Source organism: Apus apus, chromosome 15 (assembly GCF_020740795.1).
Source record: "Apus apus isolate bApuApu2 chromosome 15, bApuApu2.pri.cur, whole genome shotgun sequence".
Lineage (NCBI taxonomy): Eukaryota > Metazoa > Chordata > Aves > Apodiformes > Apodidae > Apus > Apus apus.
Genome location: NC_067296.1, coordinates 6097062 through 6117990, shown reverse-complemented (window position 1 = coordinate 6117990; position 20929 = coordinate 6097062). Strand labels below are relative to the sequence as shown.

Below are 20929 nucleotides of genomic sequence, written 5' to 3'. Positions count from 1 at the left end.
TATCTGCTGCTCTCCCACACGTGCTGCCTCTCCAGTGTCTATTCCTGGCCCTACTAATCCTTCTTGCCCAGGGAGCAAACGGCCTTTGCAGCCTTCCTTGCTCAGCAGGCTATTTAAGCACACGGTGTGTTTTGCTGAGCAGAGCAGAACGGGTCGCGCCTTTACAATCTTTTACTAGACCCTGTGGCAAATCCTGCACATATTTGACCTGGTGTCTGTAGCATTTTATCTAATCAAAGGGATCACTGTGGCCCGGCCAGGATTGGGATGGAGGTCCCTGGGACAAGGCCACAAAGGGGGCTATGCTCTACCTTAGCATCCCCATCCCAGTGTGCACATTATTAAACCTTTTTTTTGGCCCAGGGCTGCTGCTGCCAAAGGGAAGAGCCACTGGCACATGAGTGCAGAGAGCTCTGGCCTTTCTCTCAGGGGCACAGATGGGATGACAACTGTCCCTGCAGCAAAGGACCCTTTACGAGTTCCAAATGAGAGTGCAGGGCCTCTCCCCTGTGCTAAGCTTGTCTCCTGCAGACCTTAGGGTAGTGGAAGTGGTTGGAAGTGCTTCGTAGGTCATAGTTTTGGGTGGCAAGGGCTGCTTGAATAGTCCCCTGTGCTTCTAAAATGTAAATAGCAAATCACTGCTGGCATCACTGCCCACGGGCACATGCTGTTGTGGAGCCAGTGACCTTGGTGCCACGTTGTGGCAGCGATGCCACCATGGTCAGGGTGGCTCAGGGCACCAGTGGGGCCAGGGCTGCATTGAGGTGCCTGGGAAGCAAAAATACAAACCAGCTGGGAGCCCAGATCAGCAGCCTGTGGACTCAGCCACTGGCTGCTGGTTGTGAAATCATGGGCATGTTTTTAATGCAAAGTTGCTGATGCTGAACCATTAACGGCCGGGTCTCCTGCGCCATCCAGCCAATGCCATTCAGGAATCAATTAAATTCCTAGTCACTGATCTTGCAATTACACTGAAACGTCTTGATCCCGTCTAAAGTGGAGGGATGATGTGCCCAGGGTCAGCTGGGAGGCAGAGCACCCAGGTGAGCGAGGAGGAGGGCATGGGCAGCTCTGTTGCTCGCTCTGCTCCCCGTTTGAGCACAGCTGCAGAGTGGGATCTGTTTATAGAGCATCCAGTCCCTGTAAAACTCGGTTTATAGGGAAGTAAAGGATTTGTATGTTGCTACTTTGTGTAGCAACGTGTAAATAGCCAGTCAGGCACTGACCTTCTCTGACAGGAGAGGAGGAAAAGGAAAAAGTGTGGGAGGGGTAGAGGGAGCAAGAGAAGGGAAAATCATGGGGAGAAGGCAACCAGCGGTGCAGGGGAGAAGGCAAAGAGCAACCTTGACATGAGCAAAGAGCAACCTTGTTCTCCCAGCAGGGCTTTTTCCAAGCTTTCCACCCCAGGTACAACAAGTATGACCAACACCAGCAGCCCAACATCAAGGTCAACAGCCCAGGAAGGTGTTCCCTCCTTGGTGAGCTCCTGCTCCCATGGTCCTGCCTGCACCCAGAGCCAGGCTCGGCCAAGAGCCTCCAGATTCAATAATAAACAGTCAACAAGAATCACTGCTGCTCCACCACAAAAAAAAAAAAAAACAAACCACAAACCAACAGCTTAGCAGCGTTCGGCAGTGGGTGAGATGATTAAAGATTAACCCCCTGCCTCCTGCCTCCACCCCTCTGGGGAGTATAGGCCTTGAGGCTCAGCAAATCCTTTCAGAGAAATATTTGAAATAGAAGACAACAGATAGGGGACGCAGAGAAGGCAGAGGGAGGCAGAAGGGCCAATAGCCCCGGACGAGGGAATCGGTACAATCTGGCCTGTGTTTGCTGATGATAATGCGCCTTTCCAAAGCCCTCATAGACATGGAGATGGCAGATTATAGCGCAGCGCTAGACCCGGCGTACACCACTCTGGAGTTTGAGAACATGCAGGTGCTGGCCATGGGCAATGGTAAGTCTTCTTCCCTCCGCTGGGGTGGGATGAGCTGGGGGCTGCAGGAGGGGAAGTCCCCAGGGCGGGCGCCAAAAACGCTCCCTGGGAGGGCTGAGAAATGGCAGGGGTGTTAGACAGGGGGGCTCCCGGCAGCTCGTTGAGGGGTTTCTGCTTCCTTTGGGGAGAAATAGAGGTGGTGGAGCAATGCTGTGCAGGATGGTGCCCTGCAGCCCAGACACCTCGGGGGCAGGCATGCAGCAGGAGCAACAAGGGGGCCCTCCCTGGGCATTCAGCCCCGGGAGCAGGGCTGGAACAGAGCACGAGTGGGGGGGTCTCACCACCCCCTGACCCCAACCAAGAGAAATGACCAGCCAAAAGTTTCTGAGTGAAACTCTGCTGACAGCTCCCTGGACAGATGACTGAGCTCTTGGCTCCAGAGCCATGAGCCAGTCCCATCCCAGCAGCAGCTGGAGCTGGCTTTTGCCAGAACAGAAAGCCACTTAGCACCTGGCAAGGATGGAAATCACTATGAAAAGCAACTCATGTGCTGCCCCTGCAGCTGCCCCGAGGCCACAGCCCTTTGCGATGCAGTGCTGGGGTGCAGGGTGGGATCCCCTTTCCTGGGAGCACAACTCCCAGTCCCGGGAAGAGAGGCAAGGGAACCTGGCGAGGATAGACAAGTGTTCCCATCCCCTCAGGAGGGTGAGATCACACTTAACCCACCAGGATTTGCAAAGCTGGTCCACCCATTTGGGGACCTGGTGATTCAGTGCTTAGAGATAACAGGAGATTCCTCTCCAAGTCCCCCCTAAAGTCTCTCTAAATACGAGGTTAATGACTAAACGAAGCGAGCAGCAGAAATGACCCCCCAAGCCCTTTCCTCCTGCCTGCTGCACCCCTGTCCTGGGAGGGCTGTGCTGGCAGTGTGGGCTCTCCCCTCACAGCCCGTGTGGGTCTTTCCCAGGTTCTGGTTCTGGCCTGTCACAGAAGTGACACCATGGTACCAAAGTGGCTCTGCTGCTGCCCTGGCTCTCTGCCCTTCTCCAATCCCCAGGCTGGCCCTGCCCGCCCAGGGGCTGGAGGATAAGAGCAGCCCCCTTCAGCTCTGCTGACACCCATCTGGACCCTCCAGGACAAGCCCAGGTCCTGCCCCATCTCCATGCCCATCTCCCACACAGAAGCTTCTGCACAGGTGGCTGTGATTTGCCCCCCCAGGCTGGGGGCTCCACAAGGCAGAGGGACACAATAATTTTATATGTCATGATCAGAAGCAATACAAGGTATGTCCTAGAGGTGGGTGAGGCAGCTGAGTCAGGCAGCACCAACACCTCTCCTCCTCTGCCCAGCTCCAGACCAGAGGCAGGTCTCACCTCCAGGGCTGCTTTGGCACTCTGGCAGCTGCCTAAACTTTTGCCTGCAAAACCCTGCCTGCAAAATCCCCACCACCTTTTCTGGCCGAGGACTGCAGGAGAGCTCAGCCCCTGCCCTGCACAGCTCCAGCCCAGAGGTGGCTGCTCAGCAGTGACCAAGTCTGCCATTGTCACAGACCAAATGCATCCCATGCTCAGACAGGCTTGGAGACCTCTCAAGGAGCTCCTGGCTTCCTTAGCATGAGTCTCTACTGTGACATCTCACATTTTAAGTAGAATTTCTTCTTTCCTCTATTTACCTTATCTCCAAAACAATCCCATTAAACCCACTTCACTGCAGCAGCCAGAAGCCCCCACTTCTGGCACTACAAAATAAACTTAGTTGGAAAATTATCCATTAGGCAATAACTTCATTTTCAGCTGGCTGTTAAGCTGAGATGTTGTAATTTCTTTGATAATGGTGCCAGTTTTTCCTGTTCTATGTTCATCTGATTGCAGCATGCTAGAAAAAAGGGGGTTTATCTGGGCTGTGACAGACAAGTAACATCATTACAGGCAGGTCAGCTCTTCCTCTCTGGTGCAAGACCTGTGTTTAGCTGAAACTGGGTATCTAACTTGCCTTCTGGAACAATCTTCATCCAGGCGAGCCTTCGGGACGTGTTTGGAGGCAGGATGGTTTTGGAGGCAATCTGCTTGCAGGGATGAGAGACAGGCAGGGCAGGCTGGGGAGGAGCTCAGGGCTTTGGGAGCAGAAAGGTGCTTTGCACAGGCAGCACCACACACACAGAGTGCAACGCATGACAGGGTGTGCCAGGCAAGGGCACAGAGGCAGCAAACTGACTCAGGAAAGCAATATAGGAGGAACACGAGGAATTAGAAAGACAGAAAGCAGGCAGGGAAATAAAAGCTGCTGCCAAAGGTAGGGAAGGGCTGACTCAGCTCACTGCTGGAGATCACAAGATCCACTCCTGGTTACTTGTGCCAGGGGATGGCAGGAGGAGGCCGTGAGGCACCTGCTGCCAACACCCCTCTCTCTTCAAAATAAATGCTAAAATTGAAGCCCTGCCCCAGGCAGCATTACCTTAGCTTCCCCCACCACCCTTGCTCCAGCTACCAAAGAGAGCTCTGCTTGGACCAGCCTTTTTATAGCACCCAGCCCCCTTTCTGCTGGGTGCCAAGTGGGAGCAGCTGTGACCCTTCCTGAGCAAGAGTTAACTGTGTCCCTGCCAAACCCAGAGACCAGGGACCAACAGACTCTCCTATTAAAATCCCAGCAGGTTTCTATGGCTTTATAGATGCTGGGTATCATCTACAGCCAGGATTTCCACTGAGGCAGGGGAATGTGGCCCATGCTGAGACAGGAAAATGTGCATGGGAGGGGACAATTAGATCAACTGAATTAAGGGCTTATCCCTTCAGCCTTGAGGTTTGTTTGGCTTGCTGGAAGGGTTTTAGTGTAGGGCTTGTATGGTTGTGAGCCTTTCTGATGTCCTTTCCTACAGAGGGTGCTGCAATTCCTTGCTCTCCCAAAATAGTCCTGCAAATCCCAGCTCCCTTGGTCTGCAAGGGCTCTAAGACACATCGGTGTCAGCCACGGTGCTACCAGAGTCTGGAAGATAACCAGTGTACAGGCTCCCCCATGCAATACATCACCCTTTTTTTCTGGGTTAGCTTGATCAGTCCTTCCTCGCACGGGTGGTGTTTGCTCAGCTGAGTTTTCCAGATGAAGTAATTTGAGGTTTTTGTGCACTTAGAAGTTTTGCCCTCCCAAAGAACTGTCACAGAGGCTGGAGCTCCATGCCTGGCAGAAAGGCTTTGCAGCAAAGGGAGGTGGTCACCTTGTTTCTCTAAAAGCATCTGCTCAGCACTCCCTTGGGCTTTTTCAGGGCTATAACACAAATAGTTGCTCACCCTGAGCTGTAATACTTCAGCTTTCACTCTGCACCAGGTTTTTCTCTGGCCATGCTGCTGCAGGCCAAAGTGTCTGCAAATCCCTGAGGAATTTTGGCTCTGTGCTGTGACTCCTGCAAATGGGTTTTCGCTTTGTCTGAGGGTGTGGCTGGAGTCAGGCCTTTGGGAAGAGCTGTTTCACCCTGGCACGTGGGGACCTTTTGCAAACTCAAAATGCAATGACTTAAGACACTTGGAGCACCCACCACTCCTCACACACCTCTCAGACCGGCCCCTGCTGCGCAGCCTGACCACAGCTGTCCGGTTCCTCCGACAAGCAAGTCTCTCACTGGAAAAGGAGTTAGGAAATGTTGGCTGTCTGTCTCACTGTCCTCTTCTCCCTGTGTCCTCCTTCCCCAAGCAGACACGTCTCCATCGGAAGCAGCCAACCTCAACAGTTCCAACAGCATCGGGGTGAGCGCGCTCTGCGCCATCTGCGGGGACCGCGCCACGGGGAAGCACTACGGGGCTTCCAGCTGTGATGGCTGCAAAGGCTTCTTCAGGAGGAGCGTCCGGAAGAACCACATGTACTCCTGCAGGTAAGGACAGAGGGGACAGAGGCACGTGGCTGAGACAAAACCATCTCTGGCAGAGCCCTCAGGCACAGCAGCATGGTCCTTCATCCTCCCTGCATCCTCCATCGTCTTCCCTGACCTCGCGCCCCCAGCTGGGAAGGGTCAGAGACAGTCCTCACTCTGGGATTGCCTTGTAATGATCCCTGGTTAAAGACCCTGGGGGGTCTTGCCCTGTTCTTTACAGGTTCACCACAAGTTCTTTGCAAATGGACGTGGCCAACCATGGGTGCAACCAGCAAGCAAGGTGATGCTGAGGGGAAACTTTGTTAGAAGGGCTAAACCCCTTGTTACTCTGTGCTCTGAGAGCAGCACAAACCCCAGGCACCCCCTGGGGGCACTTCAGTGGCCTCCCATCCCTCTCCAACACGAGATGGGAGCGTGTCTGCCATCTACCTAAAATGCTGTTCCGTGACAAAAGACCATCCCAGGACACAAGCTGGGCAGCACAGCGTGCATGCCTCAGGATGAGGCACCCATGTTGCTCCTGCAGCTCACACACTGCACCTCGTGCTGGTGGTGGCAGCCTATGGCTCTCCTGTGCCCTCAGCAGCTGTGACCTGCCTGCTCCTTGAGTGACTGAGACACAGAGAGTGGAGGAGGAAAACCAAGAAGTTCTCAGCTCAGTGTCTAAATCACTTGGTCTTTTTGAGTGACTTACCCCTCATGGCCTGACAGCCACTCAGGGAATGTGAACAGCAACATGACCCTCACTTCTGAGTGACAGAAGGAAGTCCTAGGCTCAAGAGTGCCCACAAAGCAGATGATTGCTTGCATCCCAGGGTTATGGGGGCTGGCTGTCCAGGGAGCCCACTCCCCACAGCTCCAGTGGGAAAAGCCAAAGTGCCCAGCTCTTTGGAGACCAAGGCTTTTATGTAAGTGTCACATAAATGCTTAAAAAAGCTGCTTTCAGGCATCCATTTGGGGAAATCTTAGCTTGGGGCTTTAAAAAGTACAGTAGAGACAAGGGTTTTCAAAAGCTCCAGAAGTGGCCATGGCTGGGAGCCCTTTCCCAGCTCTGTATGCCTTTGTCTTTACAAGCTTGATCAATCAACAGTAAATCAGAGCAAATTTGCAAGTGAAATTCATGCTGCCAATGGCTGCCAGGCTCGTGCTGCATGCAAGAGCCACATCCATGGGAGACCAGTGCTTGCCCTGCTATGTGTGATGGATTTGGTGACACAAATGTGGAGGGAAGGAGCCAGTTGCTTCTCAAGGCCTCTCTGAGGCTGCAGAGCTGTTCACACACCAGCGATGCTGTCCAGAGATCAGAAGCAAGCCCTGGAGAGATGCAGGAACTTAAACCTACTTCTTAACCTTACTAGCTCCAGAACAACCTTCTACCCTTTTTTAAAATCCAGAATAAATGCATTCTTCCTGTCTTCTCACTGGGATCTAAATTAAAACAGAGGCTACCAAGGTGACTCTGACCCTCCTGGTTCACACTTTTAACTCCACTCGGGCTTGTTAGTCCATCATGAGCATCCTGTGCCTCATGGTTAGCCTGAGCTCCTGCATGTGGCTGTCAGCTCTGGCCCATCCTTACTAAACATCCAGAGGTAAAGCAAGGTATTGAGGTGTTCAGTGCAAAGAAGAAACCTCAGGTTAAAGCAAGGGTGAAAATGGCACAAACTGGGGCTCCTTTCTCAGGGTCAGCTTCAAGAATCTGCTCTGAGAGTATCTCAGAGTTTGAGGCTCTGTCTTGTCCTGCCTTCAGGCTCAGTCTTGCTGCTCCTCACACCTCTCTTTCTTCCCAGGTTTAACAGGCAGTGTGTGGTAGACAAAGACAAAAGAAACCAGTGCCGATACTGCAGGCTTAAGAAGTGCTTCCGGGCAGGAATGAAGAAGGAAGGTGGGTGCTGGCTCGGGCTTCCCCGCACTCCCCCTGGCAGCAGCAGCAGCCACACTGGCTGTTTGTGGAAGCCCGGGCAGGCCAAGGCCAGTCCCTGCTGTGTACATGCTCACCCAGCCAGCCTGGCTCCCCTCCACAGTGCTCTGCTCTGCACAGACCCAGACCCTCCTCACAGGGGGTGTAGGGATGGTTTGGAAGCAAGGCGTGGCTGGGGAGGGGGTGGCCTGTGTGCTTCCAAATTCAATTCAGGGCCCCTTCTTAGGGCACCTCTCAAAATACCAGCAAAGACAAGTCCATCAGAGTGCCACAGGGCCGTGCTTGTGTCCCAGAATTGCCCCACAAATTGCAGCAGGGGCTGCTGAGCTCACTGTCTCACACTGACAAACAGCACCGGAGCTCCCACATAGCCGGGGCATCCGAGTGATCTGGGAACACTTCTCAACATCAGTGAGAAGCAGAAACTCCAAAGAGGTCCTGCACAGTTTGGAAACACTTTGGGAAAACTGCTGTAAGTGCTGTTGCCTCAGAGTCACCATGAAATCTACAGCTGGCTGGGTGAGACCAGCAAAGGTCCAACTGTCATTTTGCCCCTTTTTTTTTCCTAATGGGCATATGAGTTCTTGCTGCTCCTCTGCAGAGAGCTTGGTTTTATCTGATAGATCAGCCATGACAAAAAGGTCCCAGAGCAAGATGGAACGTTTTGGTTATTTAACTCCATATAAAATGAGTAAAGATATCCAGCCCTCTGCACGGCCCAGGCCCACCCCACCACTGCCCTGCCTCTCTGTCTCTGCAGCCCTCCCAGGTGCCCATGACTCAGACGTGACAGGACTCACCCTGTTCCTCCCTGCTTTGTTCTCAGGAGCACTCAAAATGGCAAAGAAACCTGGGGCTGCTGTGGTCCTGCTGGTGGCCCCAGAGGTGGCCCTGTTGGTTCAGGGACAAACTGCCAGGAGCAGCCCAGAGAAGCTGCCTGGCACCTCTCAGCATTCACCCCACAGATGTCTGCAAAGGGACAACCAGGAGACATTTGGCCCTGTTGTTCCCTGCAGAGAAATTAAACCCTGTGCTCCTCCCGGTTCAAACCCCCTCAAGGAGAAACTTAGGAGAAAAAGGGTCCTTGAAGACAACAGGGAGGTACCAGTGGTACGTGGGTGGCTTCCCCAGCAACACCAGCCTGCAGGAACACCTCTGAGCAGGAACATTTCTTCCCTGTTAAAGGGGATAAGGTATTGCAAGGAACTTGGCTTGATTCTTCATGAAGAACATAGGAATCCTCCTCTCCCTGTAGTGCCTGCTCATCCCATGCCCAGAGCTTTGCTGCTGTCTGTTAATATTCAATAGAAGTTACATTAGGTGCATGACCAGCTAATACTGAGCAAACATTTGGAAAACATCATGGCGTGACTGAACTCGGGGGCCTGCTACTGATAACAAGCAGCATAACCTTGAGAGCTCCTATTTACAGCCGCTGACTGCAGGGCTTTTCTTCTGGCCCAGCCTCATTATTGCTTTTTATCAGGTGGATTTATACATTGAGAACATATCAATCCAGAGAGCCACCAGCCTAAGGCAGGGACTGTTCTGTTTCCACTGCCATCGATCAATACCTTATTTGAGCAGATGGCTTTGACTGGCACGGCCGTGGTGAGTTATGGCCAGCCCAGAGCCTTGTGGCAGGGAGAGGCAGATCCTCCCCCTCAGCACCACTGCTTCTGCTCTGGCTGCTGCCACCTCGAGACTCAAAGCCCAGCTCCTCCAGACTACACCAAGCAGGGAGGCACGTTGGGGTCAAATCTGTTCTGGGACACCTGGCAATAAGGTATGAGAGAGCTCTGTTGCTCTGGAGAGATAAGCAGGAGCTGTTGTGCACTTCCTTCCTTACTGTAGCTTAGACAGAAGTTCTCCAGCTGCACGTACCCAGTGCAAGAGCTTCTCCAGGGGAGCTCACAGAAGTCCTGTGGACAAAGCAGCCAGGCAGATACTCAGCTCCTCCATTTCACACATAAGCTCTGGGCTGCATGTGTAAGCACAGCCACTGTTTCAGACCCCATCTCTTGACAAAAAAACTTTGTGCTAGAGCCTTTGAAAGGAAACTTTCCCATTTAACTCTACAGGCTTTGAATCAGGTATTTGGGTTCTGAAAAAAACCCATCCCAGGAAAGCCTAATAAAACAAATGTGAAAACAGCGCAGCCAGATGTAGTCATCTCCACAGGCATCCCACCACAAACCAGACACAGTTGCACCCCTGCCAGGCAGGGAAGCTGGGAAACTGCAGCTAGGGAAGGGGAATGCTAAAAGTCTGTGCTAGCTTTCAGGCTGCATTGCCACGAACGACCTGCAGCTCAGCCAAAAATACTCTCTTGCAGCTGTACAAAATGAACGGGACCGAATCAGCACCCGGAGATCCAGTTATGAAGACAGCAGCTTGCCCTCCATCAATGTCTTACTGCAGGCAGAAGTCCTGGCACAACAGGTACCTCTTCCTTCTTTTTTGGGAAATCCAAAAGCATCAGGCACAATCTGGCCAGTAGAGCCAGAGTATTTAACAACCCAGTCTTCGAATTACCACCTCTTTTATGAGTAACTTCTCTGCCAAGTCAACACTGGTTTTCCAAAGGCATTTGTTACCTGAAACCATCCTTCCTTGGTCCAGAACTCAACTGTATTAATATGCAATATTCAGTTCTGCTTTGATGGGACACATGAAGGCTGGAAAGCCTGCTGAAGAAAACAGGGTACAACCAACCCAAGGAGCTGTGGCTGCCGAAGCCAGCTAAGGGGCTGGCCTCACACAAGCAGCCTCCTTTGCCCAAAGTTAGGAACTTTGGATTCTGGCTTCCTGCACAGTTTCACAAGGAATCACTTTCAGGTTTGTTTTATACAGATACTCTTTCCAGTGTTTGCTGGAAACTCCCCATTTCACCAGCAGACTGCCAAGACTTGTTTCCTAGAGCGTTCACCTGGAAAGATGACTCTGAGTTAAGAATCTGGATATTGCAAATGGTGTCCATCAGATCAGCACTGTCTGGGAGGGGACAGGATGGGAGGGGAGCACAAAGGCTGTGGGGAGGGTTTGTCTGTGAGAACAAGTGATGAGGATGGGGCTGTGCTGGAGGCAAGAGCTGCCACTCTTCAAGGGAGCTGGGGAGAGCAGCACTCCTTGTCCCAGGAAAAATGAAGAGGGATTCGAGTTGACAGTCCATGATCTTCCTTGCTTCAAGGGTCACATTACCCTGAAGGAAGATGCTGTCCAGGGAGATGCTCCAGGCCAGGATGTGCCATGCTCTGGGCTCCACACTAGGGCTCAGGCTGCAAGGTCCACTTCCTCAAGGAAGGGATGTGCCAGAAGGGCCATGGGCCAATCCAGTGCACGAGAAGCACCTCCAATCTCATCCCACATCTCACCTTGTCTTACGCAGGCCCTCATATATTTATATACCCCATAAAAATAAGATTGGTGCTGCTCCCAGAGGTGTGAGATAATGGGATCTCAAGTCACCAGATCTACAAGTGAAGGACATTTCCGGGACTCTTGAGTCCTGCAGTGGCATCATGTGTAAATTAAGCAGGGTCTGCTGATAAAAACTACAACCATCGACAAATCCAGGGGAGCTCTTGCTCTCCCACAGAGCACAGGGAGACTCATTAAACAAGGCAGGCTCCAGCACAGTAATTGGTAACTTTTTTGTGCCTAGCTAATTAGAACAAGATACTGCTGAGGAGCTGCTTTCTCCAAGATCTCGGGTCACTCACTCAGAGGTCTTTATTTATTTGCTAAGCCTTCCGGGCTCCCTGATTAGGGTAATACATGGTGAGATTTTTACAATCTTATTTATTCAATAATAGCTTGAGAGCTGGAAAGCTTCCAGGTGCTGCAACCTGAAAAAAAAAAAAAAAAAAAAAAAGAAAAAAGTAGGTGGCATTTGAACTCCATTTCCTTGGGGAGGCTGGCAGGGTCCAAGCTGCAAATGCTGGCAGGAACAGGACAGGAAAAGCTGATGTTGTAGAAGAGCAGAAAGGGCAGGCGGAGGGCAGTGATGGGCTTGAGTTAATTGCTTACAGGAGCATGAGGATAAAGTAGTGACTAAGGGCAAATTTTTAGATGAGCTGGGTGAGCAGCTATGCATGAGAACTGGGCAGGAAGTTGGGTGCCTGGTTTGGGGGAGATGTGCTTTCCAGCTCCGTGTGATGGTACTTGCAGAGTTGTCAGGCTTGTCTTTTGCAAATGAAATGGCCCCACTTGCCTTTGCAATCATAAATAATTCACCATGCAAAAAATGCAACTGTCCTGTGGACACATTTGCACATACACAGCTTTGCCAAAAGGGCTTTAAAGTTGGGAATGGGTGGGAGATGTTTTACTTCAAACTCTGTCTTTAGCATTTCAAAGTGGATAACGTCAAATATGAATGGTGCTCACCATTAAATGCAATGGTGAAGAAGGAAGCAATGTCAGACCTGGAAAGCTACCTGCAGCAGAGACTTCTTGTGCTCAGAATGCCTCAGACAGGAGGATAAGTAGAGCCTGCATGTCTCCTGTCAAAAGCAGACAAGGCAGGTCTGGCCAAGCACTGGCTCCAGAGCAGGGTGGAAAGGGGAGCAGTTCTCTGCCCTTTGGTGGGACCAAGTATCTCATGCAGCAGCACTTGGTGGATGTGTCCTTGCTGCTGGTGAGGCTGACTGCTACACTAGCCACTCTGTTGCCTCCTGGATCTTGACTGAGCACATTCGTTCAGTGGGAGGAAGATCTTGGCTTTACAAACATTTCTTCTGTGCTTTTCAGGCACGACAGTTTATCATGATGATCCACAGTGTCAGCTCTGAAGTGTTTCATGTTCACAGATCCTCAAGCTGATCTCAATTTAAACTGAGTTGTGCTGGGCCACATATTCTGGGGGCTGCGTGTGCAACAGGAAAAAGTAATCATTGATACAGGAGTCTGCATCAGCACATCCAAGGTGTCTGTTTTATCTCTGAAAGCTGAAGGATCTCTTCTCTCCTTCCAGATATCATCCCCAGTTCCTGTGATCAATGGAGACATCCGAGGGAAGAAGATTGCCAACATCTCTGACGTGTGCGAGTCCATGAAACAGCAGCTGCTGGTGCTGGTGGAGTGGGCCAAGTACATCCCTGCCTTCTGTGAGCTGCCCCTGGATGACCAGGCAAGTCCCCCCATTCACCCCACCTTGCCCTGCCCTGGTCAAGGCAGCAGGGAGCCAAAGGAGAGCCAGGCAGCTGAGACCTTCAGAGAAAATAGGCATTGTTCACTGTTATCCTACCTGCTGCAGCTGATTGGCAATGGCATCCATACAATGGCATTTGCATGGGCAGCTAATCAGTCGATGAGCACAGGCATGATAAGACTGAGCTCAAATTAGATACATAATCTGGTGAGCATTTTGCATGGGTCTATCAGTGATTTATGCATCATAGTTTGGGCAGCACTTTGAAAACCTGAAGTGCTTTACAAAAGCTTGGGGTCATCAGACTGAGTAGGACAGATTTCTAGCCTAAGGTCTGCTGAAGACTTAAAACCAAATCTCCCTGCTTATCTTTCTGCTTCTTGCCTGACAGCATGTTTGTATCCATTCTCCTAGTGTGGAATTGTTGAAACTAAACACAGGTTTGCTCCCAAGGCAATAAGAATATCTCCCTTCAGTGTTAAAAAACAGGAGTATGTTTTCATTGAACACAAACTACTAAAATGACATTTGCTGATTCCCTAACCAAGGAAAGCACAGTGGGCTTGATATCCTCTACAAAACTGCACTGCAGGATTTCAGGCAGTTTCAAAGAGATACAAGGAGATGTCTCCTGTGTAAGTCTAAATTTCAGAGGTCTTGCAGCACAGGATTCTGTGACATTATGTCTGCCCAGCCTTGAACAGCACATGTGGATGGTGGGCAGGCTCCAGAGGGAAGGGATAGGGTGCTGCTGGCAGTGGCCAGCACAGGTCTTGCCACAGGTAGGAAGGTATTTCCAATCTGCCCAGTGTACAGGCACAAAGGCAGCAGGATCAGGCTCCAGCCCTACTGGCCTTGAGGCAGCTTTTATATCATGAAGAAAAAGTACATCCAGAAAGTGAGAGTATCCAGCTGACCAAAACCCGCTAAATCTGAGCTCTTCAGTCATCACCCATCAGCACAGAGCCCAGGGAATTCAGAACCATTAACACAGGAGGATATTTCCCTTTTTTTCTATTGAGTGAAAGTGCTGAATTGTTCAAAATGGTAAGAAATCCGTTCAACTCCTAAGGCAAATACAACTCAAAAACGATGAAAAGCAAAATGGAGTCCAATGGCAAACAACATTTACACAGCAAACAGGCTGCAGCCCATGGAGGCTTGGGGCAGCTCTCACGACCCACTGCATCCTTGTGCCTTCTGGAACAGAGGCAGGAACCCTGGTTAATAACTCCACAAACTACAGCCATTCCCACGTGAGCTCACTTTACAATAGCGGGGCTGCAAAACTTCTCAAAGAACAAAATAAAGCCTAAAGGTGTCATTGTCTGAACCCTGCCTTCCCACAGGGGAGAGGCTGATCTCAGCATGCTCCACAGGCTCCACTCAACTGAAACAGGTCTGCTGTTATGACCAGCCATTCCCATGATGAGCAGCTCCCAATCTGTCCCAAAGGACTGGAGACGAAAAACTGGGCTGCATGAAAACTACTCAATTAAGGACATCTGTGCTTTCAAAGGACAGTGTGAGAAGAGGCAGCAGATACTTAGGGGAGTGCAGGAGGAAGGACAGAAATGCCAAGGAGCAGGAATGAGCAAAACTATGTGCAAGGCAGCTGCCCAAGGGTCACGAGAGCCAGTCAAGACATGTCCAGTGGGAACATTTAAAGTTGGGAAACGCTGTTACGTTGCCATTCAAATGTTGCCTGAGAATGAATCATCTCTGCCAACATTTTTATAGGAAAGGTCATATCTAACCCCTCATTCTTCCTCTGCACCAAAATGTCAAAGCACTGGGTTTGGTGGGGCAAAGCCATTTCAAAGTTGAAGTTCTACTTTGTTGTGTTACAGTTTTTATATTTATCCCAGTTCACAATGGAATGATGTATCTCAGGTTGATCACTGCACACAAAAACATCAAATGAGATGGTTTTGTCTTGTTGGAACTAATTTACTTTAACCTTGCTCAAACAAGTAAATTTTATGGAAGCAAAAATGGTGGTTCCTACCTGAGCTTTCTTGAACTTGCATTAGGTAGGAAATGTCTGAGTGAGGGCTTTGCTCACCCCTGGGACTCAGTTCTTCTGTCCTTCTCAAAGGCTCATCAGACAGGAAAGCTCAGGTTTGTGCAGCTCTGGAAATTACAAGCAGCTCAGCCAACACATTCACCCATGTTTGGATAGGGATAGAGAGAGGCTAGATTTGGGCACATAGATACAGCTTCCCCAGCACCATGTGTGTAGTCTTTGCAAGGAACTCCACTCTGTTTATTTTGCATAACTCTTTTTCACCCTTTGCAAAAAAACCCCAAAAGCCTCTCTCAGGCACCAGCATCTTTTCTAACCAGAACTCTGTCCTACAGGTGACACATTCTCCTGGCATTTCTGGCAGGGTAGGACTTCTCTTGGTTTTGTCTGATGCTGAGGAATAACACACTGAAAGAGGGGACCATTCCCATCAGGACACACTTTTCAGTACCTCTTCATTAATGTTTAATGATTGTTTTCTCCAGCAGAGGCTCCTGGCTGGACATTAAGAAGTCTCTGTGTCAGGCTGTCCAATTGTTAACTTCTGTTTCTCCCTAAATCTCTGAAATTTTTAACTGAAGGAGGGCAAAAGATTCAGAACATTCTCAGGAGCCACTGGAGGGTGTAAAATGAAACACTTCAATCATTAACGTCAAGGCAGAAAAACATCCCCTTGGCTTCCCTGGCCCAAATGCCCATTGCTGTGGAGGGGAGGAATGGTCAGAGGATGACCCCAGCAGCTGGGTGGATGTGGGTCCCTCCTGAACATTATTTCAGTGGGACAGCAACTGGCCACAGCAGCAGATTGTACTTCTCCCCACATCCCAGGCTGGAGCATGGTCCCTGGTTCTGCTCTTGGCTGCTTTGTCTGTAAATGGCCCAGTGGGACCTTGAACCACTGCTGGCCTGAGGTCCTGGAACAGGCTAACATGTTGGTCCTGACATGTGCCACAAATATGGGATGCTTCAGGTGCTATTATCTACTGGTTCTGCTGGATTTATAGTTGTTTATGCACAGGAGTAAACAATTTTTGACATCTTACTGTGACTGGAGAGGGGCTCTCACTCCCCATCCTCGAGTGCAGGACAGGAATGCTGGGCTTTCTGTCCTGCTGATGTGAAATCACAGCTTGTCTCTGTCTCTGCATCACCAAAAAAGTTTTTCCCTGCCCTTGCAGGTAGCACTGCTGCGAGCACACGCAGGAGAACATCTCTTACTGGGAGCTGCCAAGAGGTCCATGGTGTTCAAGGATGTCTTGCTGCTAGGTAAATGGAGCACTTCTGCTCCTGTCCCCTCTGCTTCTGCAAAGTTTCCCTGCCAGGGTGAAGGAGAGGGGGGTTCAGTGTTTGTGGGCATCCTTCGTGCAGGGTGGTTTCTTGATGTCTTCTGTATTTTAGTGAGCCTGGCACAACCTTTGGGTTGTGAACAATGTGACAGTTCACATTGTGCCCCCAGCTTTGTGGTGAGACTGAGAAAAAGGCTCTTGCTCCACGGTCAGCTTCTCCTTGCTTGAGTGACTCCTGAGTAAAGAGGGCTGCTCTGGCAACCCAGATCAGCATTTTTGGCAGGCTGAGCCAGGAAAGGGGCAGGAGGAGGAACTTCCATCTTCATCCATTCCTCAAAATGATCTCAGCATTGGTTACCTGGGTTTTGAACTCCCTGCTACCCTTGATGAGTCTTGGGCAATGACAAGATGATGGTCTTTGTGGTGTTTGTCCAAAGGAAATGACCACATCATCCCAAGGAACTGCCCTGAGCTGGTGGAGGTGAACCGTGTGGCCATCCGCATCCTGGACGAGTTGGTCCTGCCCTTCCAGGAGCTGCAGATAGATGACAACGAATATGCCTGCTTGAAAGCCATCATCTTCTTTGACCCAGGTATGCTCCAGCTCGGTGAGAGTTACCATCAGAGGGGGCTAAGTCTGAATTAGGCTGACAACACTGAGTTGTGGAAATGCTGCCTGGTCTCCTCTCTGGGCCAAACTGTTGTCAGAGGGAGGGAGAAGTCAGCCACAAGAGAGAAAAACCACCCAGGGCAGCAGGTGGTCATCAGAGACAGGTCACCTCGGCCTGTGCCCGGATTTCACGCTCCCACTGAAGGGCAGCTCCTAGGGAAGCAGCCTGGATAGTTTGCTCTGTGGGTTGTTTCAGATGCCAAAGGACTGAGTGACCCCTCCAAGATCAAGCGGATGCGGTACCAGGTGCAGGTCAGCCTGGAGGACTACATCAACGACCGGCAGTACGACTCGCGGGGCCGCTTCGGGGAGCTGCTGCTGCTGCTGCCCGTGCTGCAGAGCATCACCTGGCAGATGATAGAACAGATCCAGTTTGTCAAGCTCTTCGGCATGGCTAAGATTGACAACCTGCTCCAGGAGATGCTGCTGGGAGGTGAGTATATGAGGGTTCTGAGAGGCCTCTCAGCATTCCCTGACCACCATCCCTCTGAGAACCTCCACAGCCATTGTTCCCTACCCCAAAAACTGTGCATGTAGCTTGCATGCAGGTTAGGCATTGACTCACACACAATCATCTCCCCCAGTCACTGGCACTGGTGATGGAAGTGTCCTCATTTCTGTTCCCCCAAAGAGATGTGTTAGCTGTGCATCTATTTACAGAGAAGCATCCCCAGCTCTCTGCACGTGGCCAACCTTTGCTATGCAATCACCAAAATCCTACCAGCAGCTCTTTCACTCATCCTCCTCAGTCCCAGAAGGGAGTCATCAAAACAAAAGGGTCTGAAGGGTCAGGTTGAAAGAGCGTCCCAGATTTTCTACTGGAAACATCCAGTGAGACAAAACAAAATGAGAAGCTGACGCTTCTTTGTGTCATATTCTTTACGTGGACATGTGACCCAGGAGGTTGTGTAATCCCATCTAAGGGGAGATGCAGGCAGCAGGGAGGGGTTAGTGAGCCAAGGAACCCATGGAGGATGTGAGGAAAGGTGTGCTACAATCACATATGCACCAGCTGATCACACACAAAAAGCCTTGGCTGTTTTGGTGCAGTGAGTCTGCCCATCTGAACTGTCTCCTTCTGTCATCATGGCAACTGATGTCATATGCACATTTTTAGGCTCATCAAGTGAAACGCCGCATGCTCACCACCCCCTGCACCCCCACCTGATCCAGGAGAACAACCTGGGAACAAATGTCATTGTGGCCAACACAATGCCTCCTCAGATGCACAACGGGCAGATGTGTGAGTATTGCCAGACTGAGAGCTCCCAGCAGCTTTCCAGCATGCCTGTGGAGGTGGCTTCTACCCTTACCCAAGGAAATGTCCATGCAAGACAGAGTCTCTGATAATGAATGTATGAGAAATTCCTCTGCAGAAAGGAGGGAAAGACAGAGAGGTGGGTTAGATTAGATTAGGCTAGACTGATTCAACAGGATGCTCCCTGGCAGCCTCTAACTTTTCCATAGCTCTTAAATTCCGGTATGAATGATCCCATCCAGTGCCTACTGAAATCAGTGGAAAGGCTTCCCTGCCCTTGAATGGTTCAGACACACCTCACTTTGCCATCTACAAAAGCACAGGAGAATGTGGTCGACCATACAGGGCCACCACTTGGGGATTTGGGCTGAGATGACCTCAGCTGTTCAAAAAGTGGCCAGTACAGGTCAAAATGCCAGTAGCTCCCCTCACTCAATGTTTGCTATTGTGGATCTTCCAGGACATGTAACCATGCTTGTGTCTCCAGGCTGCCTTGCAGCAAACACACAAGCCACCTGGAGCTGTGGTTTTGCTACAAAGCCTCTACCTTGCTTACACCTGAACCTTGCACAACTGAGGACAGATCCCAGTGCTGTCAGGTCTGTGAGGTACTCTTCTAATTTTGTTTCTCTCTCTGTAGCTACTCCAGAAACTCCACAGCCATCTCCACCTGCGGGCTCAGGAGCAGAGCAATACAAGCTGCTGCCTGGAGCCATTGCAACCGTGGCAAAACAGCCCACCTCCATCCCACAACCTGCCATCACAAAACAGGAGGTCATCTAGCAATCTGAAGAGCAGCTGGCCTTGTTGAGAAGACCGTGTTGGAGAAAAGCCCAAACTGACTCTGTCACTGTGAAAAGAAAAGCCATCCAGAGGTCCTTGGGTGCAAACACACGGACTTGCTTATTGGACTAGTCCACCACTACCAAAAGCTGTCTTCCTGCTGTGGACACCTTGTCCCACGGGCAGCCCCGAGTCCCAGAACTAAGGCTGAAGCCTAACTGAAACCCACAGTCCCTGTAAGAAGAGCCAGATTTTCACCTTCCTTTGTGGGGAGGTTACAGGGACTGGCTGGGGACAGTCAGACCAGACCCTGTGAAGAAGCAATTCTCTGAGCTGTGTGAATGGAGAGCTTCCCTCCTGCAGCCACACCAGCTTCCCAGACAGCTCTCAGTCCAGCCAAACTTGATGGATGTGGATGCTCCCCTGGGAGCATTGCAGCAGGTGAAGCACATGGGTTTTGCTCAGGCAGCACTGGCAGAACTGCTCTTCAGCCTTGGCTAGTCCCAGGTCTTTGCATGGTGTCCCCATCCAAAAAGCTAACCTTCACAGCCAGCTCTGAGAGATTGTTTTAGCTGATACTGGTGCAAACTCTGGCCCACCAGGATTCTCCACTATTTGGATCCTTCTGCCTTTTGAGGGGTTTTGCTGTTTCTGTGCCATGACTGCTCTCCAACCACAAGGCTCAGAGAGACAACCACTGCCAAGTTCTTCCCCTACACTGCTACTGCCTCCTGTCTACCTGGACTGGGAAGTTGGGAGACCATGGGATTCAGGAGATTTCAGCTCATGGGATGGGGTCACTCACCCCTGCACAGGCTGGCTATGAGCAGCACTGCCCAAAACAACATTGGCCCCACTACTGCTTCTCAGTGGTCAGAAGAAGACCACTGGATGCCTATTTGGAAGGAAGCAGGCTGGGGAGGATGTATGATATGGAGGGACCTGTGAGGGCAAGAAAAGCCCAAACCTTGCAGGATGGACCAAAGCCTTGAGCTGCCCACATGCTGGGAGCATTGTCACCCAGGATCTGAGGTCAGACCCAGCTTTAATGCTGAGATAGCCCATATAATCTACCTGTCCAGTCCAGTGCCACTCCCTCAGCTTAGAGTGGCTGATAACAGCTTTGTAGGTATTCATAACACAATCAGAATTTGCTGCTCTCCAACCCTCTGGGGTCTGAAGGAGCCATAACAATCTCAAAACCACAAGGCTTCGAGTCCTGCAAAGAACAGAGTTCAAGCAAAGACCCTGTATCACCCAAGCCCCTTGGGTCTGCCCCAGCCTTGGGTCTGCTCCTGCCCACCCACCCTGCTCCCTCCCATCCCCATTTCCCTGTGCCACAAGCCTGACCTCTGGTTTACAGCTGAACCAGGAGCCCCCCCGCACCCACCTCTCCGGCTGCACTGCTCCAGGCTCCAGCCATTGTTGGCAGCACCACCCACAGCAGCTCCCACTGACCATGGACTGTGTGGGGTGCTGGCCTCTCAGGAGGATGGGGCTGGGGGAACCACGAGAGGTCCCTGGTGGGGAGGAAACTGAGCCAGTCCAGCCAGAGGAGCAGCAGGTCTGGCCCTTGATCCCCAAAGCAAAGATGAAACACCTCTCCCTGTGCTGAGGGTGCCAGAAGTGTTGGATCCCCCCTGCAGGCTGGTGGCAGTGTACCCAGTAATTTATTGCAATGATGAATCCAATCATTTTCTGTAAATTATTTTGTAAATCACATTGATTATTTATAACTGGGAGATTAAATGCAAAAAAAAACCAAACCCAAAACCAACCCAAACAACCCTGTGATAACCAGGCTGTCTTTTCCAACTGCAGCACCTTTTTTTTTTCCTGTACGTAGAGACACTCTGTGGGGAGCCCTTTTTGGTCCATTTGCACCAAGCATTCCTCAATACTGTACATTAATTTTTGCTGGTTACTGCCTTCCAATGGAAACAGAGGAATATTTCTTCACTAGAGTTTGTATTCATTTAAAAAAGAAAAAAAAAGAAAAGAAAAAAAAAGAAATAAATGCAAAAATATTTTCTAA

The 20929-nt window shown here is 50.8% G+C and overlaps 1 protein-coding gene across 2 annotated transcripts; it reads left to right on the top strand.

Annotated features, from left to right (window-relative positions):
- Positions 1–1718: 1718 nt before the first annotated feature.
- Positions 1719–20929, top strand: HNF4A (hepatocyte nuclear factor 4 alpha). Of its 2 annotated transcripts, none has more exons than XM_051633240.1 (10): positions 1719–1957; positions 5624–5798; positions 7589–7683; positions 10055–10161; positions 12695–12850; positions 16076–16163; positions 16621–16776; positions 17050–17286; positions 17971–18096; positions 18752–20929. In XM_051633240.1, the coding sequence occupies exons 1-10, from the start codon at positions 1837–1839 to the stop codon at positions 18892–18894; spliced, it is 1404 nt and encodes a 467-aa protein (XP_051489200.1). In that variant the 5' UTR covers positions 1719–1836; the 3' UTR covers positions 18895–20929. The 2 variants fall into 2 exon arrangements, with proteins under 2 accessions (XP_051489200.1, XP_051489199.1); XM_051633239.1 differs by having other exon boundaries at positions 5621–5798.

Coding starts and splice junctions, on each gene's coding strand:
- HNF4A (XM_051633239.1), top strand. CDS start 1,837: ATGATAATGCGCCTTTCCAAAGCCCTCATAGACATGGAGATGGCAGAT. Junction 1,958..5,620: donor GGTGCTGGCCATGGGCAATG/GTAAGTCTTCTT, acceptor TCCTTCCCCAAG/CAGACACGTCTCCATCGGAA. Junction 16,777..17,049: donor CATCATCTTCTTTGACCCAG/GTATGCTCCAGC, acceptor GGGTTGTTTCAG/ATGCCAAAGGACTGAGTGAC.